Here is a 23771-nt window from a genome sequence, read left to right as displayed (position 1 = left end):
AGGACACGATGACGGGTTGCTGTCCAACTCTTAAGACGTTGAATTTGTCCTGGTCAAACATTTCTTCATTGCCCACTTTTTAGTCTTTATTTAATTAATCCATTTTATTGCTTCAATAACCCGTCAATCAGACAAAATATCCATGAACTTACATACACATAAAAAGAAGTTTAAAAAAAAAAAAAAGCAGAAGAAGAAGAAACAGGCCTTTCGTCCGTCAAGCAGTGGCCTACTAGGTAGTAGCACCTTTTTCTCTCTGCGAATCCCAAGCGTGGAAAACTTCTGCTCCTTCCTCCAATTTCTTCTGCTCCGGGGAATTTCACTTCCATTTTCCTTTCCCTTCTTTTCTTTGTCTCTGTCTCTGTCTGGTTTCCGTGTGTTGTCTGGTCTGTGTCTGCCTTAATTAATAATCTGATCCATCCATCCCAATTCCCAACTCAAGTCTTCAAAACACCCCCAAACGCCTCCTTAACTCTGCAGACCGTTGGGAGCTGCGAGAGCTCAGATCATAAGTCACAACCGCGATTGATAGCACTATTGGATTAGTTGGGCGGTCCTCTTCTCAAAATCTAGAAAGCAAACGGTCCAGAAATGCAACAGCAATAACTCTTTCTTCCTTCCTTCCTGTGAACTAACTAGATGTTGTTCATGGATGAAACACAGCATTTATTAAGATAGTATAACTTCTCACCCAACATCAACTGCTCACCATTAAATGGTGTATCATGCTTCTCTCAAGTCAACCTCAGTACTTGCTGTTCAATTTCCTTTCCCTTCTCCTCCATCCCTCACCCTACCCCTGACTTCTGATGATTGCTCCGCTCTTTCACCATTTTTCACCTTCTTTTCCGGATCCTTTCTCTGAGTACCCAGAACATGATTATTGTTTTCGTCTTTACCCGCTTAATTATATTATTGTTTCTACCACTTCTTTTAATCTCAATCTCGAGTACTAGAATATCTGCTGCTTCTTTCTCGTCCTCCTCACTATCACCTTCATCAGCACCAGGAACATGCCATCGCGGTTGTGGGAACAAGTCCCAGGTCCAGTATCCTTTCGGATTCTCCCCGGGCTGCGACATTCAGTTGAATTGTACAGGGCACAGCGGGGAGATCACAATTGGGCAATTTCAAGTCCAAAATGTGACGGGGAACAGCTTGTTGATCCATCTTCCGCCAAATTGTAGTCGGAAGATTAGCGACCTGAATCAACTCGAGGGGCCGAACTTCGCGATGACGCGGCGAAATGGGCTTCTGTTCGATAGATGTAGGGTGCCGGTGAATGGATGTGCCGTCCCAATGACTCTGCTGAACTCCACGTTGGATGTCAAGGAGAGCTGTAGCGGCGGTCATGATAATAATACCAGTTGTTATTCGGGTGCAAGCAAAAATAGTTCTAAATTTTTCGACTCTGATCATCTCAAGCAGATCAATTGTACGGTCGTGTATTCGTCCATAGCGGTTGCTCTGGATGACACAAATGACGACGACAATAGGTCGAGCGTGAGCACGGCTTTGTTGCTGAATTTCCAGACTTTGGAGTTAGGGTGGTGGCTCGATGGCCCCTGCAACTGTCACGAGTCTGCGTCCTGTACTAACGTATCGACTCCCAGACGTCGCCAGGGGTACCGATGCCGGTGTAAGGAAGGGTTCGTCGGAGATGGCTTCGCGGACGGTGGTGGTTGTAAAAGAGGTGCGTTGCTCGCCGGCTTTTTTTTTTTTTTTTTTTTTTCCCTTTTTCTTACGCCTTTTGATTTTGCATTTTATTAGTTTCCTTGGTGTTTGTGATCGTAGATTTTACCTCCTTAGTAGTAGTAGTAGTGGTATTCATTTTCCTTAATGGTAAATACTAGTAGTATGGTAGCTGTAACAAAATTTTGAAGCCCCCGTCTTTGAACGGCATTTTGTCGTGTTGCGAAAATCCACTACATCCAATTATAGTTTAATCACCCTTAGGTTCTAATTAAACTTTATCAAGGAGCAAGTAATTCTCAAGCGGTTTGACTCGACAAACCAAACAAGCCCAAGCTTGGGATGGAAATTCGTTTGGAGTACTTTTATACTACGTACAACACTAGTTTTATTATCTCCCCGATGGCTTAATCCAATTGTTTTTGAGTTTTGACTCCGGGCGCTATGTGAAAGGTCTTTTTGTATTTATTTGACCAACGAGAAGGAGCCATATTTTTCATATTTTGTGGGCTGATTAGGAGTCAGTCAGTCTACGCAGGATAAGGCTGCTCATTCTTGACGGAAGGAGTTCAAAAAATAGATAAAGAGGAAAACCATTGGACTCCAGAAGAATTCCTTGTCCGTCGGCATAGATTTATTACTTTTGACCTTCAAGGTTTTTAACCTGTCCAAACTCTCGGACAAATTGTGGCAACATAGTTCATTTAATTAAACAGTTAGATCTAACGACATTCTGGTTTTACTTTGTTGGTTGATTTATTTAACAACTAAAATGAAAACTTCGAAGATTATATATAGATATTCTTAATTAATTTAACTCTGTATTTTTAAAATTTCACTTCTTCCCTTCTATTTAATTAAAGATTAAAGGAAAAAAAAAATCATTTGAGTCACGAAGGGAGCCTTCAGAAGAATCTTCCACGCTATGGCGTACGCCTATTGGCCAGTCATGATCATGTGTCATCATCCCCAATAATGAAGGGTGTGGAAATTTTATTGGTTTGACTTTAAGCATCGTTGATGGTTACCGATTGCTATGTGGCATGTGCAATGGCTTACGAGGTCCTGAAGGAAGCTAGTATGTAGTATTTGGTGTTGTCTGCAACTGCATGCTAGCTATTCACGCGACGTGTAATCTTTGGGGCCAAAGACTGAACCACTATGCGACCTAGAGGAGCTAGTAGTCCCCATGATTATTGGGATGTTAAATTCTTAAATGCGCCGCCATGGTCAATCGAGAGGGGAGACTTGGTGAAGTAGAATATTATACTAGCAGTTCACACGATCCTAAGCTTGAGGATGCAACAATCACTGATTTATTTTTCATTTATTCTTAGTGGTTCAACTCGTAAACTGATATTTAAATTGTTGAGAAACTTGACAAACGATCTCTCCTCGAGAGCTCGCGCTTGAGGAAGTCAAGCGAGCCACTTTTGTGTTACTGGTATTTGTTCCTTGCGATGCTCATTCATTCTTTTTCCCCCCTGCCTTTCCAATGCTCATTCTTATTAGGGCAACGATTCTAGAATCAGCACTCAAAAACAGCTCATGCATTGTCTCTTATTACATCCTTAAACAGGGTTAAAAAAAATAAAGAAAAAAAAAATTTCCCTAAAGACTTGAAAGGGCAATAAAAATGTTACGAATCTGAAGTGTTTGCTAATTAGAAGAAAGCATAATTAAATTAGACTCTCTGAACTGAAAAGTGTGGCTTCTCTTGCTAAGCTAGACTACCGTACCTTTAGAAGAACAGCCCTTCAGTTAACTGTTCCCTTTCATTTTTCATGCTCGTTAATTCCCTAATCTTTCATCATTTACAATCTCCACAGCTTCTACCTGCAATGCTTCAAGATACATGCCAGGTCGATGTGGTGGGACTACAAAAGTTGGCATTCTTGTTGGAGGTAAATTTTTATTGGCTCTGTGATTCGGAAAACTCTTCTAAACTCTTCAAATGGCGATAGAAATGTTTGCTCCCATTGCCAGATAAATTAAATGCTTTGATATCTCATTTATTGGTGGCTTCTATTTATAGCGGTCTTGTTTGATACTTGCATGGAACTTCTTTTGTCAAGGTATCACATCTGCTAAGGAAACTGCATTAATCTACACCTCTTGTAAACTTATCATGTAGAATTGCAATCTCGAGATTCAAATGGAACTATTAAAGAAATTCCAGGGTTGTGCGCTTAATTCAAAAAGTTATTCTCCTGCTCTTACTCTGCCAGATCCAGGCTGCATTTTGTTGCAACTGCCTAAGCTGGTGTAATACGTATTGCATTAATGAATCTTCACCACTCCACCACACACAAAAATGCGGCTTTTATAACTGGAAATGGTAGTTTCTTTTATAACTGTCTCGCCTTGGTTCAAGGCTGTGAACTAATGTAATAGGGTTCTAACTAAAGTTGCCAGAGGAAATTACTATTACCGGAAAGCTAATTACTTCTAAAATTTGACAGTGGGCCGCCCTTTTTTTGTAGGGATAATTGCTGGAGCTTCTCTCATGGTTGTTTTATCTCTTTTCTACTACTGCATCCGGAAGCGATCAAAATTGTTGAAGAGCCGAATGAGTGCAAAGCGTCTTCTGGGTGAAGCTGCTGGCAGCTCTGGCATTTCTTTTTATCCCTATAAAGATATTGAGAAGGCCACATTGGCCTTTTCTGATAAACAAAGGCTGGGAACAGGGGCCTATGGTACAGTTTATGCAGGAAAGCTCCATAACGATGAGTGGGTTGCTATTAAAAAAATAAAGCATCGCGATCATGAAAGCATCGAACAAGTCATGAACGAGATCAAGCTTCTGTCTGCTGTGAGCCATCCTAATCTGGTACGCCTCTTAGGTTGCTGTATAGAGGACGGTGAACAAATCCTTGTTTACGAATTCATGCCGAATGGGACTTTGTCTCAGCATCTACAAAGAGAAAGAGGTTCAGGGCTTCCATGGACAATTCGCCTTGACATTGCCACTGAAACTGCTCGTGCAATTGCTCATCTTCATTCGGCAATTAATCCACCGATATACCATAGAGACATTAAATCTAGTAACATACTCTTAGACTATAACTACAAGTCAAAGGTGGCGGACTTTGGCCTTTCGAGATTTGGCATGATGGATGATTCCCATGTATCCACTGCTCCACAGGGAACCCCAGGCTACCTCGATCCTCAGTATCATCAGAACTTCCATCTTTCAGATAAAAGTGATGTATACAGCTTTGGGGTTGTTCTGGTTGAGATTATTACAGCATTGAAAGTGGTGGATTTCTCGCGAGCTCACAGTGAGATTAACTTGGCTGCGCTTGCTATTGAGAGGATAGGGAAAGGTTGTCTGGATGAGATAATTGATCCATTTCTTGAGCCTCACAGGGATGCTTGGACACTCTCATCTATTCACAAAGTAGCAGAGCTGGCTTTTAGATGCCTTGCTTTTCATCGAGACATGAGACCGTCCATGATGGAAGTGGCAGATGAACTTGAACAAATCAGGCTTAGTGGCTGGGCACCGCTAGACGAGAATATCTGCATGGCATCATCAGCGGCATCCTCTTGTTCGTCTCCATTTAATGGAAGTGAGAAATCTTTTAACAGTAGAACAACAAAGAAGAAGACGGGGGTAGGAAGTAGGAGAACAAACGTTTCACGAGGAGGAGGTGATTCGCTATCTACCACGGAAGAGACAAAGGACAGTTCCCCTGTCTCAGTCCAGGATCCCTGGTTAAGTGAGCAGGACTCGCCATCAACGAACAGTTTGTTGAGCAACATTGTTCACTAATGAAATTACTGTGTCGTCTGCACATAACTTCCCATTAAAGCCGTCTTGTGGATAAAATATACTATTAGGCAATGAATGGTGATTAAAGCCTTCTTGCAGCCATTATTCTGATGAAGTTGGTTTACTTATCATATCAGTCTCACTTCTTCCCGTGAACATTATTGGACCAGATTGTCTCAGCCGTCCACATTTTATTTTCTAGTAAAACAAGCTGCAGCGAAAAGAGTCAGATGACTGAAATTCGAGTTTTATCCAACAAACTTTGGTGCAAAAAACTTAAAAAAAAAAAAAAAACGAGATGGAGTAAAGTTCACAGATTGCATGTAGTACTAGGAATTCAACGTCAAAGCTACAAATGAGACGGAGGATTATACATACACGATACAACCAATTACAAATTACATTCTGCGTTGCAGAAAAACGAACAAATGGGCTCAAGATTTCTGAGCTTCAGGCCCTAAAATCCCGTCCACAACTGACGTGGCAACCAGAACACCAACAAATTCAGCTCCCGCCACCACGCCCGCCTGGGCAAATCCTCCGAAACTCACCGCCCCTTCGATCTGTTTCTCCGCTGACACTATGTCTTTCTCCGCCGTCTTTAGGCCTTTCTCCGCCGCTTCAATTCCCTTTCCCGCCACTTCAATTCCCTTGTCAGCTGCCTCGAACCCTTCCCTAACTATCTCCTCAGCTGCTTCCTCCGCTTTCTTCAGCTTCTTCCTCAACCCGAACAACCCTATGTCCTGCGCTCTAGACGGCATCTCCCCAGCCTTCAGTGCTGTGGTCGCGGTCATCAGCAACAGCAACTCCCTCCTTCCCGGAATGCCAACCGGCGCAACCCTATTGACGCGAGAATTGTGCGAAACAGAGTGGTCGTGGCGCACACAGTGGAGGGTGAGTGTGCGTGCTACTATTGAGCTTGTGGACGCCATTGCTTTTCCTCTCACTAACCGGCGAGCTCTGAAGCTAATCCTCCACCAGTTTAAAACTGGTATCATCCAGATGAAAGGACCAAAAGAACCCCACCCGTCTCAAAGAGGCTTCTGGAGAAATCTTTCGGGCTTTTAGTCATTTTAAAATACAAATTTGGTCACAAAATTGTTGGTTGAGAAAATGGTTGGTTTATTTCGTCCTCCAAAAAAATTTTTTTTTTAGTTCCCACTTAATTAGCCCTTGCACAGTTGCACTTGTTTCCAAATTCCAATAGGAATTCTTTATGGTACGATTTTCAAATGAAATAGTACGCGTTTTCTAATTAAGTAACTCATTTTTATAACTAATAATAAAGTGGTACAATTCTATACACTTTTTTTTTTTTTTGAATGAAGTGATACATATTTCTAAAAAAATCATGAGACTGATAAAGTAAATTAGTTTCATTGAGTTCAATTCTGAATTAGGCTATAAGTGACAAAAGGGTTTGCCTTACTCATAATTCTAACATAGTGGTATAAATTCTCTCTTTCATTTAAGGTTTTTTTTTAAATGGACACTCGTTAATACTTCTAAATAATACATATTTTACTATATGAATGCATATACTAACAATAAACGAGTGTGTTTGGATGGTAGATTATTTGAGATAATATTTTAATGTGATATTTGTGAGATAAAAATATGATTGAAAAATTGTTGATGATGCAAGAACATAAAAATGGACAAAAAAACCACAGTCCAAATTTTGTCTCGTATTTAGAAACATTAGTACCTAAACTACATTTTAATAGGATACTCATTAAAACTCTTCATTTACAAAAAGATTTTTTTGAAAGATGCTCAAGGGACATTTGTTGAGAGTTCTAAATTGCACATAACTTACCATATCAATACATGTACTAACAATTATTATTCTATATTGCATTTATAAGCTCTTCCTAATTAATTTTATATTTCCAAAATATTAACACCTAAATTACATCATTGGTGCATTGTTAGACAAGAGTCACAAGACCCTTTTTAAAGAAAAAAAAAATCAAGTTGGTTGTTGGCATAATTTCCTTATACAGAGGAATTTGATTTCCCAATGTGGTATTTGATTTCCTTAAATTTTTTCTCGATTAAGGGACTGTAGTTTTCTAACAAGTAACGAGCAGCTTTATTTTTCTTTTCACTTCTTTTTTTTCAAAGAAGTACAAGTATTTACTACATTTGTCAGTAAAGGTAGTACTACGAATTCTCACAATTTTGGCTGCCTAAGTATGAGAGATTAGCAACAGCAAAACCAATTAATCCTAGACGGCGTCGTCTGGTAATTACCGCAATGTATCTCACAATTTTGGCCTGCCTATGAGAGATTAGCAACAGCAAAACCAATTAATACTAGACGGCGTCGTCTGGTATATTACCCGCAATATTTGGTCTCCCGAAATGAACATTTTCGTTTTTGCGCCAGAAATCGAAGGTATTCTCTTTTTAAAGTTGAGAAATAGAAAGAGGATTTAGAAAAGTAGGGTTTTGAAATTCATGGCGGAGGAAGCCCCGAATTCCGACATCGAAGGTCCAAACGTCGTCCAGAATCAGAATTCCGCTGAAGCAACCATCGAATCGGAGTTACAAGGAGGCACAGAGTCTACGTGCAACAATGCCGAGAGCTCGACCATCTCGTCCGGCTGCGAACGGGAGAAGTCTCTTGAGTACGCCGAAGAGTTGATGGAGCTCGGTTCAAAGGCCGCAAAAGAACGGGACTACGCCGAGGCCACTGATTACTACAGTCGTGCTTTAGAAATAAGGTTGTATATGTGAAACCCCAATTTCTTTACCGAGAATTTCATCTTTCTTGAGTTAATTTTGGAAATGTTTTTTCTAGGGTCGCGCATTTTGGTGAATTGGCACCGGAATGTGTGAATGCTTATTATAAGTATGGATGTGCGTTGCTTTATAAAGCACAAGAAGAGGCGGATCCTCTTGGCGCTGTGCCGAAGAAAGAAAGCGAAGTGAAGGCAGATTCCGACAAGGATGGATCTGTTGAGAGTGGAGCAACTGGTGAACCCTCTGCAACTCCTGCTGCGAGTAAGGCGGGAGAAGCTGCTACTTCAAGCACTCATCTGGAAAAAGAGAATGAACTGGAGACTGACGGTGTGTCATCCCGTGCATTATATTGTTCTATGATATTTCGCTTATTTTCAAGTGATTTATTGATGAGAGATGCACATTAAGAAAATATAAGTAATCAATGATTTACTAGTCCATTCCCATCCATTACAGTTACAGTGTTTAAAATGACTTTAGAGTGTTGTCTTGCTCGTACTTTGTCAATCATTTTGACCTGCTTTAGACTAATCTATATTTACATAATAAATCGGGCAGTCTTTTTGAGTCATTGATTGTTGTGTTGAGTTGAAGCATCTTTGCTGTAGCCCATTTATCCTTTTTGAGTAGCATTAGTTGGGATTACCTTGCTCCTGTCCGTATATCAGAGCATGAAACTTCTTCTATATTCTGTCACTCTATTTGTATTAATTTTCTAACACAAACTTTGCAGACTCCAGAGAAATTGTTCCATACCTCATCTGATCCCGGGGCTGCTGAAAACAAGGAAAATTCTATGTTTGCCATTAAAATTTTGCAATTTGGGTCCTTTTTTGGTGTTTTATGCAATTCTATTACTCTGCATGGTTTCGTCTGAATCATTACACGCTGCACAGCATGAACACTTTCAGAAAGAACATAAATATGCGCTGGTGCACTTTTCAGTAAGTTGGCATATTTTTTAGGCTATCTTGCTAGGGTTAATAGTTGGGCCTTTTCATGTCACCAATTGACTTTTCATTTGGTATGCTTCAACTTATCCTTGCTTTTCTGTTGCCATATTGCGCAAGATTGTGAAAAGTTTGTGTACTAGGAAAACAACCATGTAAAAAAGGTTTAGAAACGGTTGTATCATAAAGAAATTTATTCTTACTGTTAAACAACACTCAAAAGATATATTAGAGGTCTTACTAGTCGTTCAGTTAGAAATTTGTCTAGGTTGTAATAGATAATGCAAAATAGTTCTTATATGTTATGGCTGGTTCAGACACTTTCTCAATACTTACAGTGAGAGCTGTGGTTGCACTGAAATTGTAAGACTTGAGTAGGAGTCTCAACAGTCTGTATGTTGGTGGTAATAAATACAAACAAATTGAGCTCTTTATGTTTTCAAAGAATGGTTGAATATTGTCAATGATTATCACCATTTTGGCGAAGCATATGATCTTTTACGCAGGCTTTTCCCCTTCTCCAGAAAGAACTGAAGCGAAAGATGTGGAAGAAGATGAAGAGGAAACTGACAGTGAAGACGTAGCTGAAGCTGATGAGGATGAATCTGACCTGGATTTGGCATGGAAAATGTTGGATGTTGCCAGGGCAATTGTTGAAAAGCACTCTGAGGACACAATGGAGAAGGTAGACATATTGTCAGCATTGGCAGAAGTTGCTTTGGAAAGAGGTCTGTTTTCTGTACTAGTGAAGAGTACCTTTTTATAACTATACAGAACTCTGCAGCTTCTCTATTTTAGTTTATAAGTTACTATGATTAGCTTCATTTTATTTGTGTAGAGGATGTTGAAACTTCGCTTAGTGATTACCTGAAGGCCCTCTCGATCTTGGAACGCCTTGTTGAACCAGACAGTCGACATATAGCTGAACTGTATCCTCGTTCACTTTCAGTTTTTAAAAAAAAAAAATCTGGGATCATGCATACAAGTAATCAACTTATTATTCCTGATTTAAGCAAATAACAAATGTGTTTCAGCTTCACCTGTCATTTATATCTGACACGTCATTTTGCTTAACTGGATAATTTAGAAACTTTAGGTTATGTCTGTGTTTGGAAATTGGTTCTAAACCTGAGGAAGCAATTCCCTATTGCAAAAAGGCTATCTCCATTTGCATCTCTAGGTTGGAGCGGCTTACTAAAGAGGCAAAGGAGTTGGCAGACTCAACCTCAAAAGCAGCTGATTCAGAATCAGACCGAACTCTTCAACACTGTTCTAGTACATCCAAGTCGGTCATATCTGCCACTGCCAAAGAATCAGAGATTGAAACACTCTCTGGTCTCTCTGATGAACTAGAAAAGAAAGTGAGTTTGACTTAGATCTGCCTATGGTGATTGTTAAAGCAATTGTTTCTACTCAGCTTAATTATTGTGATTTCTTTGACATGCAGCTTGAAGATCTACACCAGCTTGTTTTGAACAAAAAATCTTTGCTTTCAGATCTCATGTATATGATGGCTGCAAAGGACATTGAAAAAACTGCAGCTACTGCTGCTGCTTCTGTACAAATGAGCTCTTCTCAGATGGGAACTGCTAATAGCACTGGGGGTGTTGATTCTTCAACTGTTTCCACAGCTCACACTAATGGTTCTGCTGGAGTAACACATCTTGGAGTGGTGGGAAGAGGAGTCAAGCGAGTCCTAATGGACCCAAGCACCTCCAACTCCAATCCTGTGAAAAAACCTTCTGTAGAGCCTTCACAAAATAACACTGATGGCAATGCTTCTTGAAGGTCCTTACATTTGAATCTTGGTATTGGAACAATATTCTGTGTAGAGATTTAAAATTGGTGGTAACATATGTCGTTAGTTCTCTATGTTGTTATTTGGTCCTTGATGCAAGAAAGTAGTTTTGGCCTTGTCTGAGAATAGCTGTGAGACAATGAAAAACTGACTGCTTTATTCCTGCAGCTTGTAGATCATCCTTGCGGCCCATGATTGCACTACATTGTCATTTTCAATGTTTTGTGATGATTACTACGGGTATTTGAGTAAATGTAGTTTAATTATCATCAGCTATCTGCAATTACCAGCGATTTTAAAGCAAGTGTTCAGGCAATGTGTATGGCCCATGGTGATGATTGAATCTCGTTGATGGCATCATAGTCGCATGTAATACTCGTTAGGTCTCTACGTGATTGTGTGTTTATCTTGTACTAAGCTTAGCTACTTGTTTTGGTGCTGTTTGCTAAGTTCATCTGTTTGTGTCGATGAACAAATATTTTATGGCAACAAGCATAGAAGTTGAAGCCAGCGGGTCCGAACGCATAAATCCATAAGCTTTTTGTATTTTGGCTTGGTACAGTGGATATATCGCCAATCACAAACTTTCATGTGATGCCTCAGAACATGGGTAGCAGGTAGCTACTGATTTGTCCTTTGTGAATGTTTGCGATATTCTCTTTAGATATGATTGGGCACAATGGGTCCATAAATGTTTTGTAACGGTTGGTCTGTCCGATGATGTATAGAGCTGTTTTTGTCCACGCATTTCGGTTGCCCAAATCAGTTTGATTAGATGCAATTTTTCTGCCGAAATCTACAATTGCAAAGTAGAAGAGAGCCGTGGGACACTTGAAAAAATCAATTCTCCGAAGCATTTTTGGAAAGATGCCAAACGCTGAATACAATGTGGCATCCTCACTGTTGCAGCTGAAAAAAGGGCGGAGGCTCCAGCTAAAGAGTATTTGGGGAATTCCTATGTAAAGCGATACCTTCAACACCAAGGTGTCTCGGAGGCGTTCAAGGAGAGAGGACAAATATTATACATCACAGTGGATAGGTGTGATTATCTATATAAGCCCCCATCCTAAGAATAAGGGGTGAAAAAGCAGTAGAATCCAAAAATAAAGCAACCTTGCATTGAAGGGGGTATAAAATATAAATCACCTGCCAAAACATGTGTTACAGAGTGAGTTGCAAGGAATGCGGGAACTTCTCCTGGGGTGGCTGTGGCAGACATTTGACGACTCTCTACTCCAGCATTGAAAAGGGGAAGCATTGTATGTGTCGACCTTGGCCAGGTGTAGCCATTCCATCCGGCTCCAAACCGGAGAAGGTACCAGCTTCAACAACCGCACCCACAGGTATATAAAAATCATCGGAGCAAGCTGCTCTCCATTACCATTGTTCTCCAATTTCCCTCAATACATCTTTGGATCAAAGACACATGTGTCAAGTATCATCCAATTGCCGACATTAGTTTTTTAAACTATATATTTACTTAACCATGGTAGAAGATAAAGTTTGACGTCATTGAATAATGACAATCTATTAAATGAAACTTACCATCTTATCTAGGGGTAACCATGGTTCAGGTTTGAATCCAAATTGAATCGAGACTGGCTCGACGGTTTGTTGAACCAGAACCAGAACCAGAATTGGATTTTGGAAATCGGAACTAGAATCATAACTGTAACTAAATGTTCAGGTTTAGATTCATATTCACTAAAATTTTGAATCGGAACTAGAATCGGCAGTTTAGGACCTGCTTAAACTGTCTGAAAAAATATTTGCCACCTAAATATATTTGGTCAGTTTAGAGTTCAATATCGATAGTCATCACCTAATACCTGTAATTTCAATCATAATCCAACAATCCATTGTCCCATTCTTTTAGTAGATCTTTACCTCATGATTAATTTAAATCCAAGACTAATATAATCTAAACCCATTGTCCCATTCTTTTAGTAAATCTATACTCCATGATTAACCAAAACCAATCTAATATAATCAACAATGAGATTTTTTTGTTATATAAAATTTGCATGATTTTTGCTTTTATAGAAGTTGTAATTTGATCAATCTTTTGCTATTGCAAAAGTTTTTTTCACCAATCAATCGTATTACAATAATCTACACCAAATTTCCTTCCTATAAAAAATGTACCATCAAAAGTCACCGTTATTAACTAATATAATCCATAATATAGTCCACACCGATCATCAGTACACAAAAAAACAGAGTAATTAGATACAACTTTATACATTGTATGATTTTTTGTTGATGAACTCATTCTTTGAAAACTTGTTGAGTATAACCATTATTGGTTTATATGGTGATGGAGAAAATTACACAAAAGGAAATTTTCTTTTACTCTATATAATAGATAAAATACATTTTTTATGAGATGTATAATTTTGTTCATCATTTGGCTTGTCTTTGAATGAGATATGAAAGTCCCTTTATATAGTATATCAGAAAATATCTGTACGGGTGGTACTTTAATTAATTTAGTCGAAAAAATGTTAAATGCGTCTTTTCTTTGGGTAAGGAAATAAAACAGAAAGAATAAATGAGGTTTGAATAAATAATTAAACAAATTACGAAAAGATAATTTTGATTAGCTCTCCCTCTGATCCAAACTAATAAGGATCCCTCAAATTTTGGCATGACATATTAGAGTCTTTATTTATTTATTTATTTTTTGGAAGGACATGACATATTAGAGTCGGAACCGAAGTTTGTTGGGTTGGCTTCTTAACCAAGGTTTATAAGTAAGTGTGTTCTGGACCAGTAATCAAACATGTGCTGTACTCCTGGAGAGGGTCCGGGTCCATAAATAACCATCAGGGTTTGTGTTTACTTGGGTTGACGAGCATTAGATATGAAAGTAAATTTGAACAGAGTATTTTATGGGGAACCTAGCGATGCACCCAATACATATAGAAATAGCAGTTGACCCAATAATTTCTGTTCTCGCGCATAATATGCGGTGGCTTTTGACGTTAATTGGAGATATGACAAGTACCATTTTGCATTAATCAAAGTTTAGGATAGAGATGGTGATTACATTAGCATTGAGTGCTGAGCATCAAACATTTTAGTCTTTTCTTTTTATTTTTAAGAGACAGGACAGGAAAAACAAAAGAAAAGGATAAAAAAAAATTTTTTTTTTGGTCCAATTAACGAGTTCCGCTCGTGACTGATAAGTCACATGAATGAAACCATTCCATGGATTGACAGAGCTGCATTAGTTCACGGTTTTGTAGGTTCTACATTAAGTAACAATAATAGGGTAAGACGCATGACCAAAAAAAGCCAAGTCTGTCTATATTAAGACAAAACCAAAATAGAGTGAGACCTGATAATTGGCGAGGGCCATTTATTTATTGGACTAATCAATCTTCTGCTGTGACGTGACCGTGCACGTATTATCACGTTTAGATGAATGTTATAATGTGTGCTGAATTTAAATTTTAAATCTAAATTTTACTTACGTGACAATCATCTAATTGTGATAATATATTATGCACTGCTAGTATATATAAAATTTTATTTTTATATTTTTTTTGTTCTTCTCTTCCGTTTTCCTCTTCTGCAGCAAAAATGAATTCTTCTTAAGGACGCTATGGTCAGCACACAGCAACATCACTTATCCTGGCGGGGCTTAAGAATAAACGATGGGCTATCGATACAACGGCGACTTTTGTTGTTGTTTTTTCCATCCCTACGTGGTCCTGGTCCTGGTGTTGTCTTTTTTAAGCGTGTTTTTGTTTTGTGGCGGATGCTTTCTGCAAATTTGATCAAGGTCAATTAGCATTGACCAAACCTGCTTGCGTTTCCAAGTTCTAAGCTTGAATGTATTAAAAAATATAATAATCCCTTTTCTTTTTTAACCTTGTGCAGGGTGCCTTAAAAATTTCTATTTACTGTAATGGTTTCCAGTTTCCACTCCACTTTTAAGCTGTTAAACATGAATCAATTTGACCACATTTATGAGTAATGACCCACGTGTTCACTCAATCGGGGCCGTGATTATTGTGCCACAGTTTTTTTTTTTTTATCATCATCATCAACTGGGAAAGAAAGTGTCAAATTTTTGGATGGCAAATTACATAAAAGTGATATTGACAAAAGCAAAAATAAACTAAAAAAGCTAAAAAAGAGAGAACAAAATAATTGTCGCCTTCGGGCACTAACTTCGGCGTTCTACCGTCCTTGTTCAATACTAGATTTGTTTGGACAAAGATAATTTGGTTTGCAAAATTTATTCTCACAAATTTCAATCACTTTTTTATCTTCCCAATCACCTTTTTATCTCACATACATCACATCACAAAAAGTGCTACAGTAATTATCTCAAATAAATCATCCAAATAAACTCTTATCCAAACAAACTCACTACTACTAGTGGAATTTAGGACAAAGTCCATTAGTATTAACTGGTAACTGCAGACGAGGGGACTTCAAACTTACAAACAATGATGATGCTAAGTACTAGTTTCAAACTGCGTACTCTCTCTTTTACTAGTTATTACCAGCAGCTTTGTCTAATCATGCCCACTTTACTAGTGCCCGTGAACGCAGGTGTAAAAGATTTTTTGTCTCATTTTTGGATTGTTATTTTCCGTAAAAAAAAAAAAAATTACGAAAAGCTGTCTGCAAACACTGTATTATAATCATCGCATAAATCAAATTACTTCTGTATATTTTCCTGACAAAAGTTATAAAAATAGCAATCCAAATAAATGGTCCATTTCTTATTTCTATATGCTATATCCTACTGTCTCTACGGAATGGAAAATGCATCTTGGCCTTGCGAATTGTAGTAACAATAGCTAATTTTATCACATTTAAAGTATAGATTGTCTGCCACAAAGGTGCATTCCTTCCTAAACTTCTTTTGATTCGTCTTCCGGCCTTCAAGGCCTGGGTATGTACGTTCAATTTCGAAATTTGAAAAGCCTGAGCCGCAAAATTAATACTACTGGTTTTGCGACCACCTACCTGTCAATTCATTAAGATGACATTAAGGCATACAAAAGGTACCAAGATTGGGTTGGTTAGGCCTGCCGGGTCCGCTGTTACTAATAGCAAGATAACCATAGGATCTGATCTCTGGGTTTCTTTTTCGGGCATGACTCAAAGGGGTGGCCATCGTCACCTCCTTGTCAAGGACGATGAATCAAACCCAATAAAAATTCTTTTACAAATGTTGGTTTGATTGTGTTGTAGGGTCTGTGCCCAATGGGTACTTGTTGAGAAAAATATATAAATGCAAATGAGAGCGATACTTACTTGTCGGTGTGTATAGTGCATCTGGTACGTAGGACGCGATTTAAGTGCGTTAACCATTAGAAAAACCCTATGTTGTATATTAACTGTTTGGATTGCATTTTCTGAAATGTTTTTGGGGAAAGATTACTTTTTTTTTTTTTTTGGGTAGGATGTGATCTATGTATGGCAAAAAAAAAAGTGATCAAAAAATGTGAATAGAAATATTCTGACAAGAACCTAAAAAACTTTTCTACAAAAAATCAATCCAAACAGGACTCAATATTTATTATTGGTACTTTTATGGACATTTAATACTCTTCTAAAATTTCCGTTCCACATTCATATTGAAATTCAAACATTGATCTCGTGGGTCACGGTGAACGCGTAAGCTACCGAAGACCTTTGAAATTGGGAGCCCACGATTTCAGAGCTTCGAGTCGAACATAGCTGGAAATGTGGGCTTCTAGTGTCGCTCGCAATCAAGTTACATCCAATCTGCTTGTGGGATCGTTTAAATCTTCTAAACTGGATCCAAATAATCATACATTTTGACCCCATTTATGGTTTATCAATTTAGTTAATAAATTATTGTGGAAAGGGATTTAAATAAACAACACTAACACATCCAACACATCAGTAGAGAGAGGGGGGAAGGGGAATAATTAGACAATAAAATATTATGGCGGTGCTCGTGAATTTGTGTATCTTGAAGTCAATCAATGTAAACGAGCATAAAAGATGTAAATGAAAAACAGATTAGTCGTAGATAGTAGAACGGATGCGGATACTTACCTGTGAATTATACCCAAAAAAATATGCAAATGAGCATTACCCACCAAAAAGAAAACGCGAAGCGAAACGCAAACACGGAACTGAATTACGAGTTTTGGAGATTTTCTGGGAAAAGTTGCCGCTGGCGTCAAAGCACCAGAGTGAACACTCAAGACAAGCGGATTCAATCACACAAAAAAAAAGAAGTAGGATGCACAATGCAAGCGAGGACAGCCTCAACTCGAAAGCAAAAGTGCGGTATGACTGTTGACGATGAGGGGTGAAAAGATTAAGTCAGGCCCATGCAATTCAACCAAGTAAATTTTTTGGTCTGCATAAATTATCTTTAAGAGCAAATTATTCGATTAGACATTAAATTTTTCTAATAGTCAATATTTGGTCACTCAATTATTAATAATAGTATTTTTTTTATCCACTGAATTATCAAAAGTACAAATTTTGGACCATTTTGTTTTTTTCCACCATTAATTCTACCGGAACTAAGGATCTGCACTTTAGGTAATTTACTCTTATCTTCAATCACTTTGCAGTTCACGGTAAGGTAAGGTAGGCTGAGACATTTCATACGGTAAGTCATATATTTTGGTAGGAAATCAACCAAACGCAATTAGTTTTACGGAATGCATCTTTGGAAACTAGAAAAGAGTTGGTGCTTGGCTTTGTTTAACGTCTTAGACACTACTCTTTCTGATATTTTTTCTATCATCCTTTTATTTTATGTACGTCGAACTAGTCAGTATATATATATATATATATATATTACATCAAATCACTCAGTTTAGGGTAAAAAGGGCACAAGACACGGTTGGCAAAGCAATGCATGTTTTAGGTACCCGCAGACAAATTATGACGGCAATTATCACAATAATTAGTAGCAATTCTATGTCCTACTTCTACCACTAGTAGTATTTTATTTACCACTTACAAGAAGAAAGCAGGCAATAGGAACTCGCGCTTTTGAAACTCTGCCTTTTGGCCCTTGACTATTGTCCGTGTCCATCCATGGACCAACCAAAACAGAAGTGAAAAGGAGAAAAAGAAGCAACAAGAGAAGATTCTGAATGAATTCTCCGATTTCTTTGTTGCTGCTGTTGTTTTAAAAGTAAGAGAAAGAAAGGAAAAAAGCGGCAGGAAAAGAAGAAATTTCCCAAAAGAATACGATCCATTATCATCATTATTAGTGCATGATTCAACCCTTTTCTGCTTTTTCTCCTATTCGCTGAAACCCCATTTGTCCGTTCTCAAGATCCCTGATTCCAATATATATAACAACTCCCCCACGATCCAGCCTCTCTGTTCTCACTTCTCATCCATCCTACTCTTTTTTCTTTTTTTATTTTTATCTCTGCTTGATTTTCCACTAACACAATCATTTCCACTGCACTCATTCATTTCCCTCTGTTTCTCCTTCTTCTTCCTAGTAACCCCTCTGATTGTAGTACGTAAAAAGAGAGGGTTGATTTTTCCACTTTTTTCAGTCCCATCCATCACATCCATTCTTTCCTCTCTCCTTTTCCCTTTTATCCTGTTGGATTGAGTCGTAGCTCTCAGTTTTCATGGATCTGGTTTAGTTTTGGCCTTTTTCTCTTTTTTGGTACCAGTATCGTTTTATCGAGCTCAAAAAATGGACGCTGAGAAACCCAGTTCCAAAGGGCAAGCATGGTAAGTAAAATGAACCCCTGCTTCACACATTTTCCCTTCTCCAATCAACATGATGATTCTTGCCTTTAGTAAGAATTATTTTCCTTGTAGGTTTTGTACAACAGGTTTGCCAAGCGATATTGTAATCGAAGTAGACGACATGACTTTCCATCTTCACAAGGTCAGTTTTCGTTTTCAGTTTTCACTCATTTTAGTAACTTATGCTGATTGCTTTGCATTTTTCAACTCTTCTGTGCTTTTTCTGTTTTTCAGTTTCCTCTTATGTCAAAAAGCCTAAAGCTTCACAAGCTAATAACAGAGCAAGAGAAAATTCCAAAAACAACCTCCTCCTGCTTCTCCTCCGCTAAATTCCAAAAACCCTCTGAATCAGAGAAGGACGATGCTGATGATAATAATACTAGTACCAAGAACAAAGATGACCAAGGAGAGATTATCGCAGAGGAAGAACTAGTCGATGACGAAGATGAGGCAGAGTACTGTCACATCACACTCCCTGATTTTCCGGGAGGTTCGGAGGCTCTCGAGACCGCCGCTAAATTCTGTTATGGCGTCAAGATCGAGCTGTCGCCGTCAAACGTGGCTGCTCTCCGCTGTGCTGGAGATTTTCTCCAAATGACTGAAGAGTACTCCGAGGACAACCTCATTTCCAAAACTGAGAGGTACCTCTCCCAAACTGTCCTCAGAAACATCAAAGACTCCATTCAAACGCTCCACTCTTGCCAGAAGCTCCTGCCTCTGGCCGAGAATCTCGGCATCGTTCAGCGATGCCTTGAAGCAATTGCCAGTAAAGCTTCCTCCGCAGATCCATCCCTCTTCGGTTGGCCGGTGAGCGAAGGAATTGCCGAAAGAGCTGGTAATAATGCTCGTCGGAAACTCACAGGTGCAGCTGCTGCCAGAGGCGGTGGCGCAGCTGTCGCCGGAGCGGAAGTTTGGTTTGAAGAACTGACATTATTAAGTTTAGAATTTTTCAAGCGGTTGCTTTCTGCGGTGAGAGAAGGCGATGCAAGTGCTGAAATTATTGAGAACTGTCTTATGTATTACGCCAAGAAGTACATTCCAGGAATTTCGCGAGCAAATCGGAAACCTTCGTCTTCAATCTCATCATCCTCTTCAGTTCCTTCCGAAAATGAGCAGAGAGAGCTTCTGGAGACTGTAATATCTAACCTTCCCACGGAAAAGAGCTCGAGCTCCTCTACTACCACGAGATTTCTCTTCGGCTTATTACGAACAGCTAATATACTGAATTGCTCGGATGCTTGTCGTGCTACATTGGAGAAGAAAATTGGATCGCAACTGGAACAAGCAACGCTAGATGATCTACTGATTCCGAGTTATTCGTATTTGATCGAAACGCTCTACGATGTGGATTGTGTGGAAAGGATTTTAGGATACTTCCTTCGAGGATTGGAGGAGAGATCCGCGAGTAGAATCGAAGGCGAAGGGGTGAACAGCAGCGTAAGATCAGCTGCACTAATGTTGGTCGGAAAATTAATTGACGGTTACTTATCGGAAATTGCATCCGATGCTAATTTAAAGTCGGATAGGTTTTACCAGCTCGCCATTTCTTTGCCTGACCACGCCAGACTGTTCGACGACGGCCTTTATAGAGCCGTTGATGTTTATCTCAAGGTATCATGTACTGGTATACTAATAGAGTGAAAAGCTTCATCATCTTTTTTTTTTTTTAATCAGGAAAAATAAAAAGAGTAATTTAAGAAAGTGTGAGTGTAAATTCTGGACTCTTTTTTTCTTTTTTTTTTTTTGGTTGCAGGCTCATCCGTGGTTGTCTGAACAAGAGAGAGAGAAAATTTGTGGTATTTTAGATTGCCAGAAGTTGACATTAGAAGCGTGCACCCACGCGGCACAGAACGAGCGGCTGCCGCTGAGGGCGGTGGTTCAAGTGCTATTTTTTGAGCAACTGCAGCTCCGGCATGCGATTGCGGGGACGCTGCTGGCGGCGGATGTGCCTCCTGCACTGGAGACGGGGAGGCAGTTGGAGCCTGGGGAGGAGGATGAGGAGGTGGTTGGGACAGGGTTGGCACGGGGGGGGGAGGGAGAGGGGAACGGGAACACCAGCACGTGGAGGGCGGCGGTGAGGGAGAATCAGGTGCTGCGGCTGGACATGGATAGTATGAGGACTAGGGTGCATGAATTGGAGCGTGAATGCTCTACCATGAAGAAGGCTATTGAGACGATTGATGAGGTTGGTCCTCGTCGCGAGAGAGGTGGTGGTGGCTGGAGGAGCAAGTTTGGGTGCAAATTCAAGACTCAGGTCTGTGATTCACACGAATCGGCCGCCGTAGTGGAGGCAAGAAAAGGGCGGAGCCACCGTCATAGTAGTCCAAAATAACATGTGGACTACTTTTTTTTTTTTCCCCTTTTTTGCTCACCTATTTCTATTCTTCTGTTTTTATTTATTCGCTATCAGTAATGTAATTAATGGTAATATTTGTTTATTTTCTCATTGTGTATGATGAAGTTGCTTGTAGATTACAGACACAAATTTCTTTTCCTTTTTCGTTTTGGGAATATTTCGGTCTAAAAATGGTTTAGATTGAATAAGTTATTGACACGCGGCCTCGGTGCATCTGAAAAGGGCCTGAATAAAAGGTGTGGTTTTACGGGCTTTAGCGGGGTACGATTTTCTCAGGAAAGAAAAGAGTTTTGGGTGTTTGTTTATTTACAAACGGTGAATTCCTTTTAGATGATGATGATGACGAGGGGGAGAAATGATTACAGCAAAGTGACAAAGCAGAAGCATTAGTGGAAGTCTGTTCCTTAGCTGATACACTTTCAGAACAATCTGCATGGATGGGTTCTCCACGTCGTTTAGATGGCAAGTTCTTTTCTTGTAGCTGTCTGCACTGCGTATGCCATGTTGTTCCGGAAACTTGAGAAGTGGTCACCACAATGTACCATTTTATGCTTTAGCACTTGCTGGATTCTGGCTGTAAAGAATCTAAAGATTGAAGCCCCCCCCCAAAAATTACAAGCAAATTGCAAGTTCTAATTTCTGCTTTGTTTTTTGTCTTTCTTTCGAAGTGACAGTGAGATATGATGACTCAGTAATGTTCTTTGGTGCTTGAAAGCGAAGCAAATCTCCTCCTGGCGTGGTACATTTTTTATTCTCATTTTGTATCAAGTTTCTCATATTTCAGTTTCAAAACTAAAAAACAAGTTAAGACAGAAAAGAGTGTATTACTTTCCCAGCTTTTAAACTAAGACGGGATTAACTTAGGGTGCGTTTGATAAAATTAAAATTTGAAAGCTGAAATATGAAATTTGAATTTATCAAGTTATTGAATTATTAAGTACTAAAAATCTAATACATTTGAATGTATATCATACTAAATGATAAGTGAGTAACTCATCACTTATTTTTATGAGTAAGTTTTGTTAGAAAATTTAGTGCCACTTAATGAATTTAGATGTTCAATTTTTGGTTATCAAATGCATCTGAACAGTTAAAACCTAAATCTATTAATTTTACGTGTTGAATCGGATTATTATTTATTTTTGAACCTTTCCACTTGAAGAGGGATAGAATTTAAAAAGTGGAGAAGGGATGGAAAGATTTGAACATAGTAAAGACTTTGCTGTTGACCACTTGATGGAAAAGTATTGGATTTACTAATGGCCTACTTTTTGTTTGTGTTTAAGAGCTAATTTCACATAATCATAAACTAAACTGTAGACCTTTTTGTGCGTGCCTATATATAGATATAGATATCTCAAACGGTTCATTTCCATTAATCTATAAAGGAAAACCCCTATTTACAATCACATCCTAGATAAGTCGAATGGCTTAATCCATATACTGTGTAACCCGTAATAATGGCTTAATCTATCTATGCTTCCGTTCGACATCATCATGTTTCCGCTTGACTTTCATGCTTTGTACAATAAGGGAAACAACATAATTGGAACATTTCTTTGAGCATAATGATGATGATATCTTCCAGTGCTGTAGACCTTTTTTGTATATTCAAAACAAGATTTTCTGACATCTCTGAAATGACTTATTATCACCATTCAAGTTTTATTTCTATAGCAGCTTGTGCTAAAATAACAAAATAAGCCCTTTGAAGTCTAAATTGCATCAGAATTAAGAATGATGAGCTTGACATTTCGTTCAAAGTTATGTGAAAATAAAGTTCAAGTTGCGACATTAACGCAAGCCCTATCCATTTAGTCCAAAATCAAAGTATTATGGGAATATTATGCCTTTTCACCCGTTATCGATGTTGTTGCCAATCAGTCCGTTTCCAATTTCCCATCTCTCAGAAAACAGCATCCCACCAACCAAAAAAAAAACGCGCACTTCCAACCAACCAGAGCTGGTAAAATGGTTCTCTTTCTAGTGATTTGGTTTTCAGTTGATATGGTTGCACTTGTTTGTTTCGTAGAAAGTACCATAGGGGAAGAAAACAAAATTTTGATTATGGGCATTCATTTTGAGACAAAAAAAAAATGCAAAATTTGCTTAGAAAAATCAAGAAAACGTGCATCAATGTCCCGTGGTTTGATTTAAGGCTTTAATAAAATCTACTAAATGAATAGGCATTTTACATCAATACAGCATATTAATTTATGTTTTTTTTTCTTGTTACTAGTAATAGTTCACATAATTTGCACGTGATTATATTAACTCAAATATAAGATCACTTAGATATAAAATTTTTTTAATGAAAATTGATTGTTTACCTGATAACAGAATATTTATATTTTCAATTTATTAAATCAATTGTTGTTACATGTTACAAAAGACTCTCTAGATACGAACTTTTTGATTTATTATATTTTGAATTTATTTTGAGCTTTTGGGTAAATTATAGATCTAGTTTTGATAAATAATTCTTAATATGGCTATGTTTCACCAAAGTTGTTTGATGAAAGAAAATCCAACATTTAATCATAATTGTTTTCATTAATGTTATAGAAAAATGTCGATTTAACCCTTCATTAAATGTTGGATTTTTTCTCATACAAGTAACGTTTAATCAACATTTTGGTGAAACATTTAGTGAAACAATTATGATTGTTTTCAATGTCACCCAAACTTTCATGGGATTATGTGAATCACCAAAGTTTAATGGAC

The 23771-nt window shown here is 38.5% G+C and overlaps 4 protein-coding genes across 6 annotated transcripts; 3 read left to right on the top strand and 1 right to left on the bottom strand.

The window, feature by feature from the left end:
• Positions 1–227: 227 nt before the first annotated feature.
• Positions 228–5600, top strand: LOC113753539 (wall-associated receptor kinase-like 14). Its single transcript, XM_027297718.1, has 3 exons — positions 228–1693; positions 3522–3596; positions 4176–5600. The coding sequence occupies exons 1-3, from the start codon at positions 877–879 to the stop codon at positions 5465–5467; spliced, it is 2184 nt and encodes a 727-aa protein (XP_027153519.1). The 5' UTR covers positions 228–876; the 3' UTR covers positions 5468–5600.
• A 166-nt stretch (positions 5601–5766) lies between these two features.
• On the bottom strand, positions 5767–6500 carry LOC113753540. Its single transcript, XM_027297719.1, has one exon. The coding sequence runs from the start codon at positions 6463–6465 to the stop codon at positions 5902–5904; it is 564 nt and encodes a 187-aa protein (XP_027153520.1). The 5' UTR covers positions 6466–6500; the 3' UTR covers positions 5767–5901.
• Positions 6501–7829: 1329 nt separating this feature from the next.
• LOC113751679 (NASP-related protein sim3) lies at positions 7830–11229 on the top strand. 2 transcript variants are annotated; one of them, XM_027295768.1, is made up of 6 exons: positions 7830–8196; positions 8274–8542; positions 9672–9893; positions 10004–10094; positions 10253–10526; positions 10613–11229. In XM_027295768.1, the coding sequence occupies exons 1-6, from the start codon at positions 7931–7933 to the stop codon at positions 10949–10951; spliced, it is 1461 nt and encodes a 486-aa protein (XP_027151569.1). In that variant the 5' UTR covers positions 7830–7930; the 3' UTR covers positions 10952–11229. The 2 variants fall into 2 exon arrangements, with proteins under 2 accessions (XP_027151569.1, XP_027151570.1); XM_027295769.1 differs by having other exon boundaries at positions 7831–8196; positions 9690–9893.
• Positions 11230–18110: 6881 nt separating this feature from the next.
• LOC113753363 (BTB/POZ domain-containing protein At5g66560) lies at positions 18111–21670 on the top strand. Of its 2 annotated transcripts, none has more exons than XM_027297497.1 (4): positions 18111–18673; positions 18764–18833; positions 18972–20302; positions 20445–21670. In XM_027297497.1, the coding sequence occupies exons 1-4, from the start codon at positions 18671–18673 to the stop codon at positions 21021–21023; spliced, it is 1983 nt and encodes a 660-aa protein (XP_027153298.1). In that variant the 5' UTR covers positions 18111–18670; the 3' UTR covers positions 21024–21670. The 2 variants fall into 2 exon arrangements, with proteins under 2 accessions (XP_027153298.1, XP_027153297.1); XM_027297496.1 differs by having other exon boundaries at positions 18112–18673; positions 18926–20302.
• The last annotated feature ends 2101 nt before the right edge of the window (positions 21671–23771 follow it).

This window comes from Coffea eugenioides, chromosome 11, assembly GCF_003713205.1.
Source record: "Coffea eugenioides isolate CCC68of chromosome 11, Ceug_1.0, whole genome shotgun sequence".
Classification (NCBI taxonomy): domain Eukaryota; kingdom Viridiplantae; phylum Streptophyta; class Magnoliopsida; order Gentianales; family Rubiaceae; genus Coffea; species Coffea eugenioides.
This window is presented reverse-complemented; position numbering and strand designations above follow the sequence as displayed.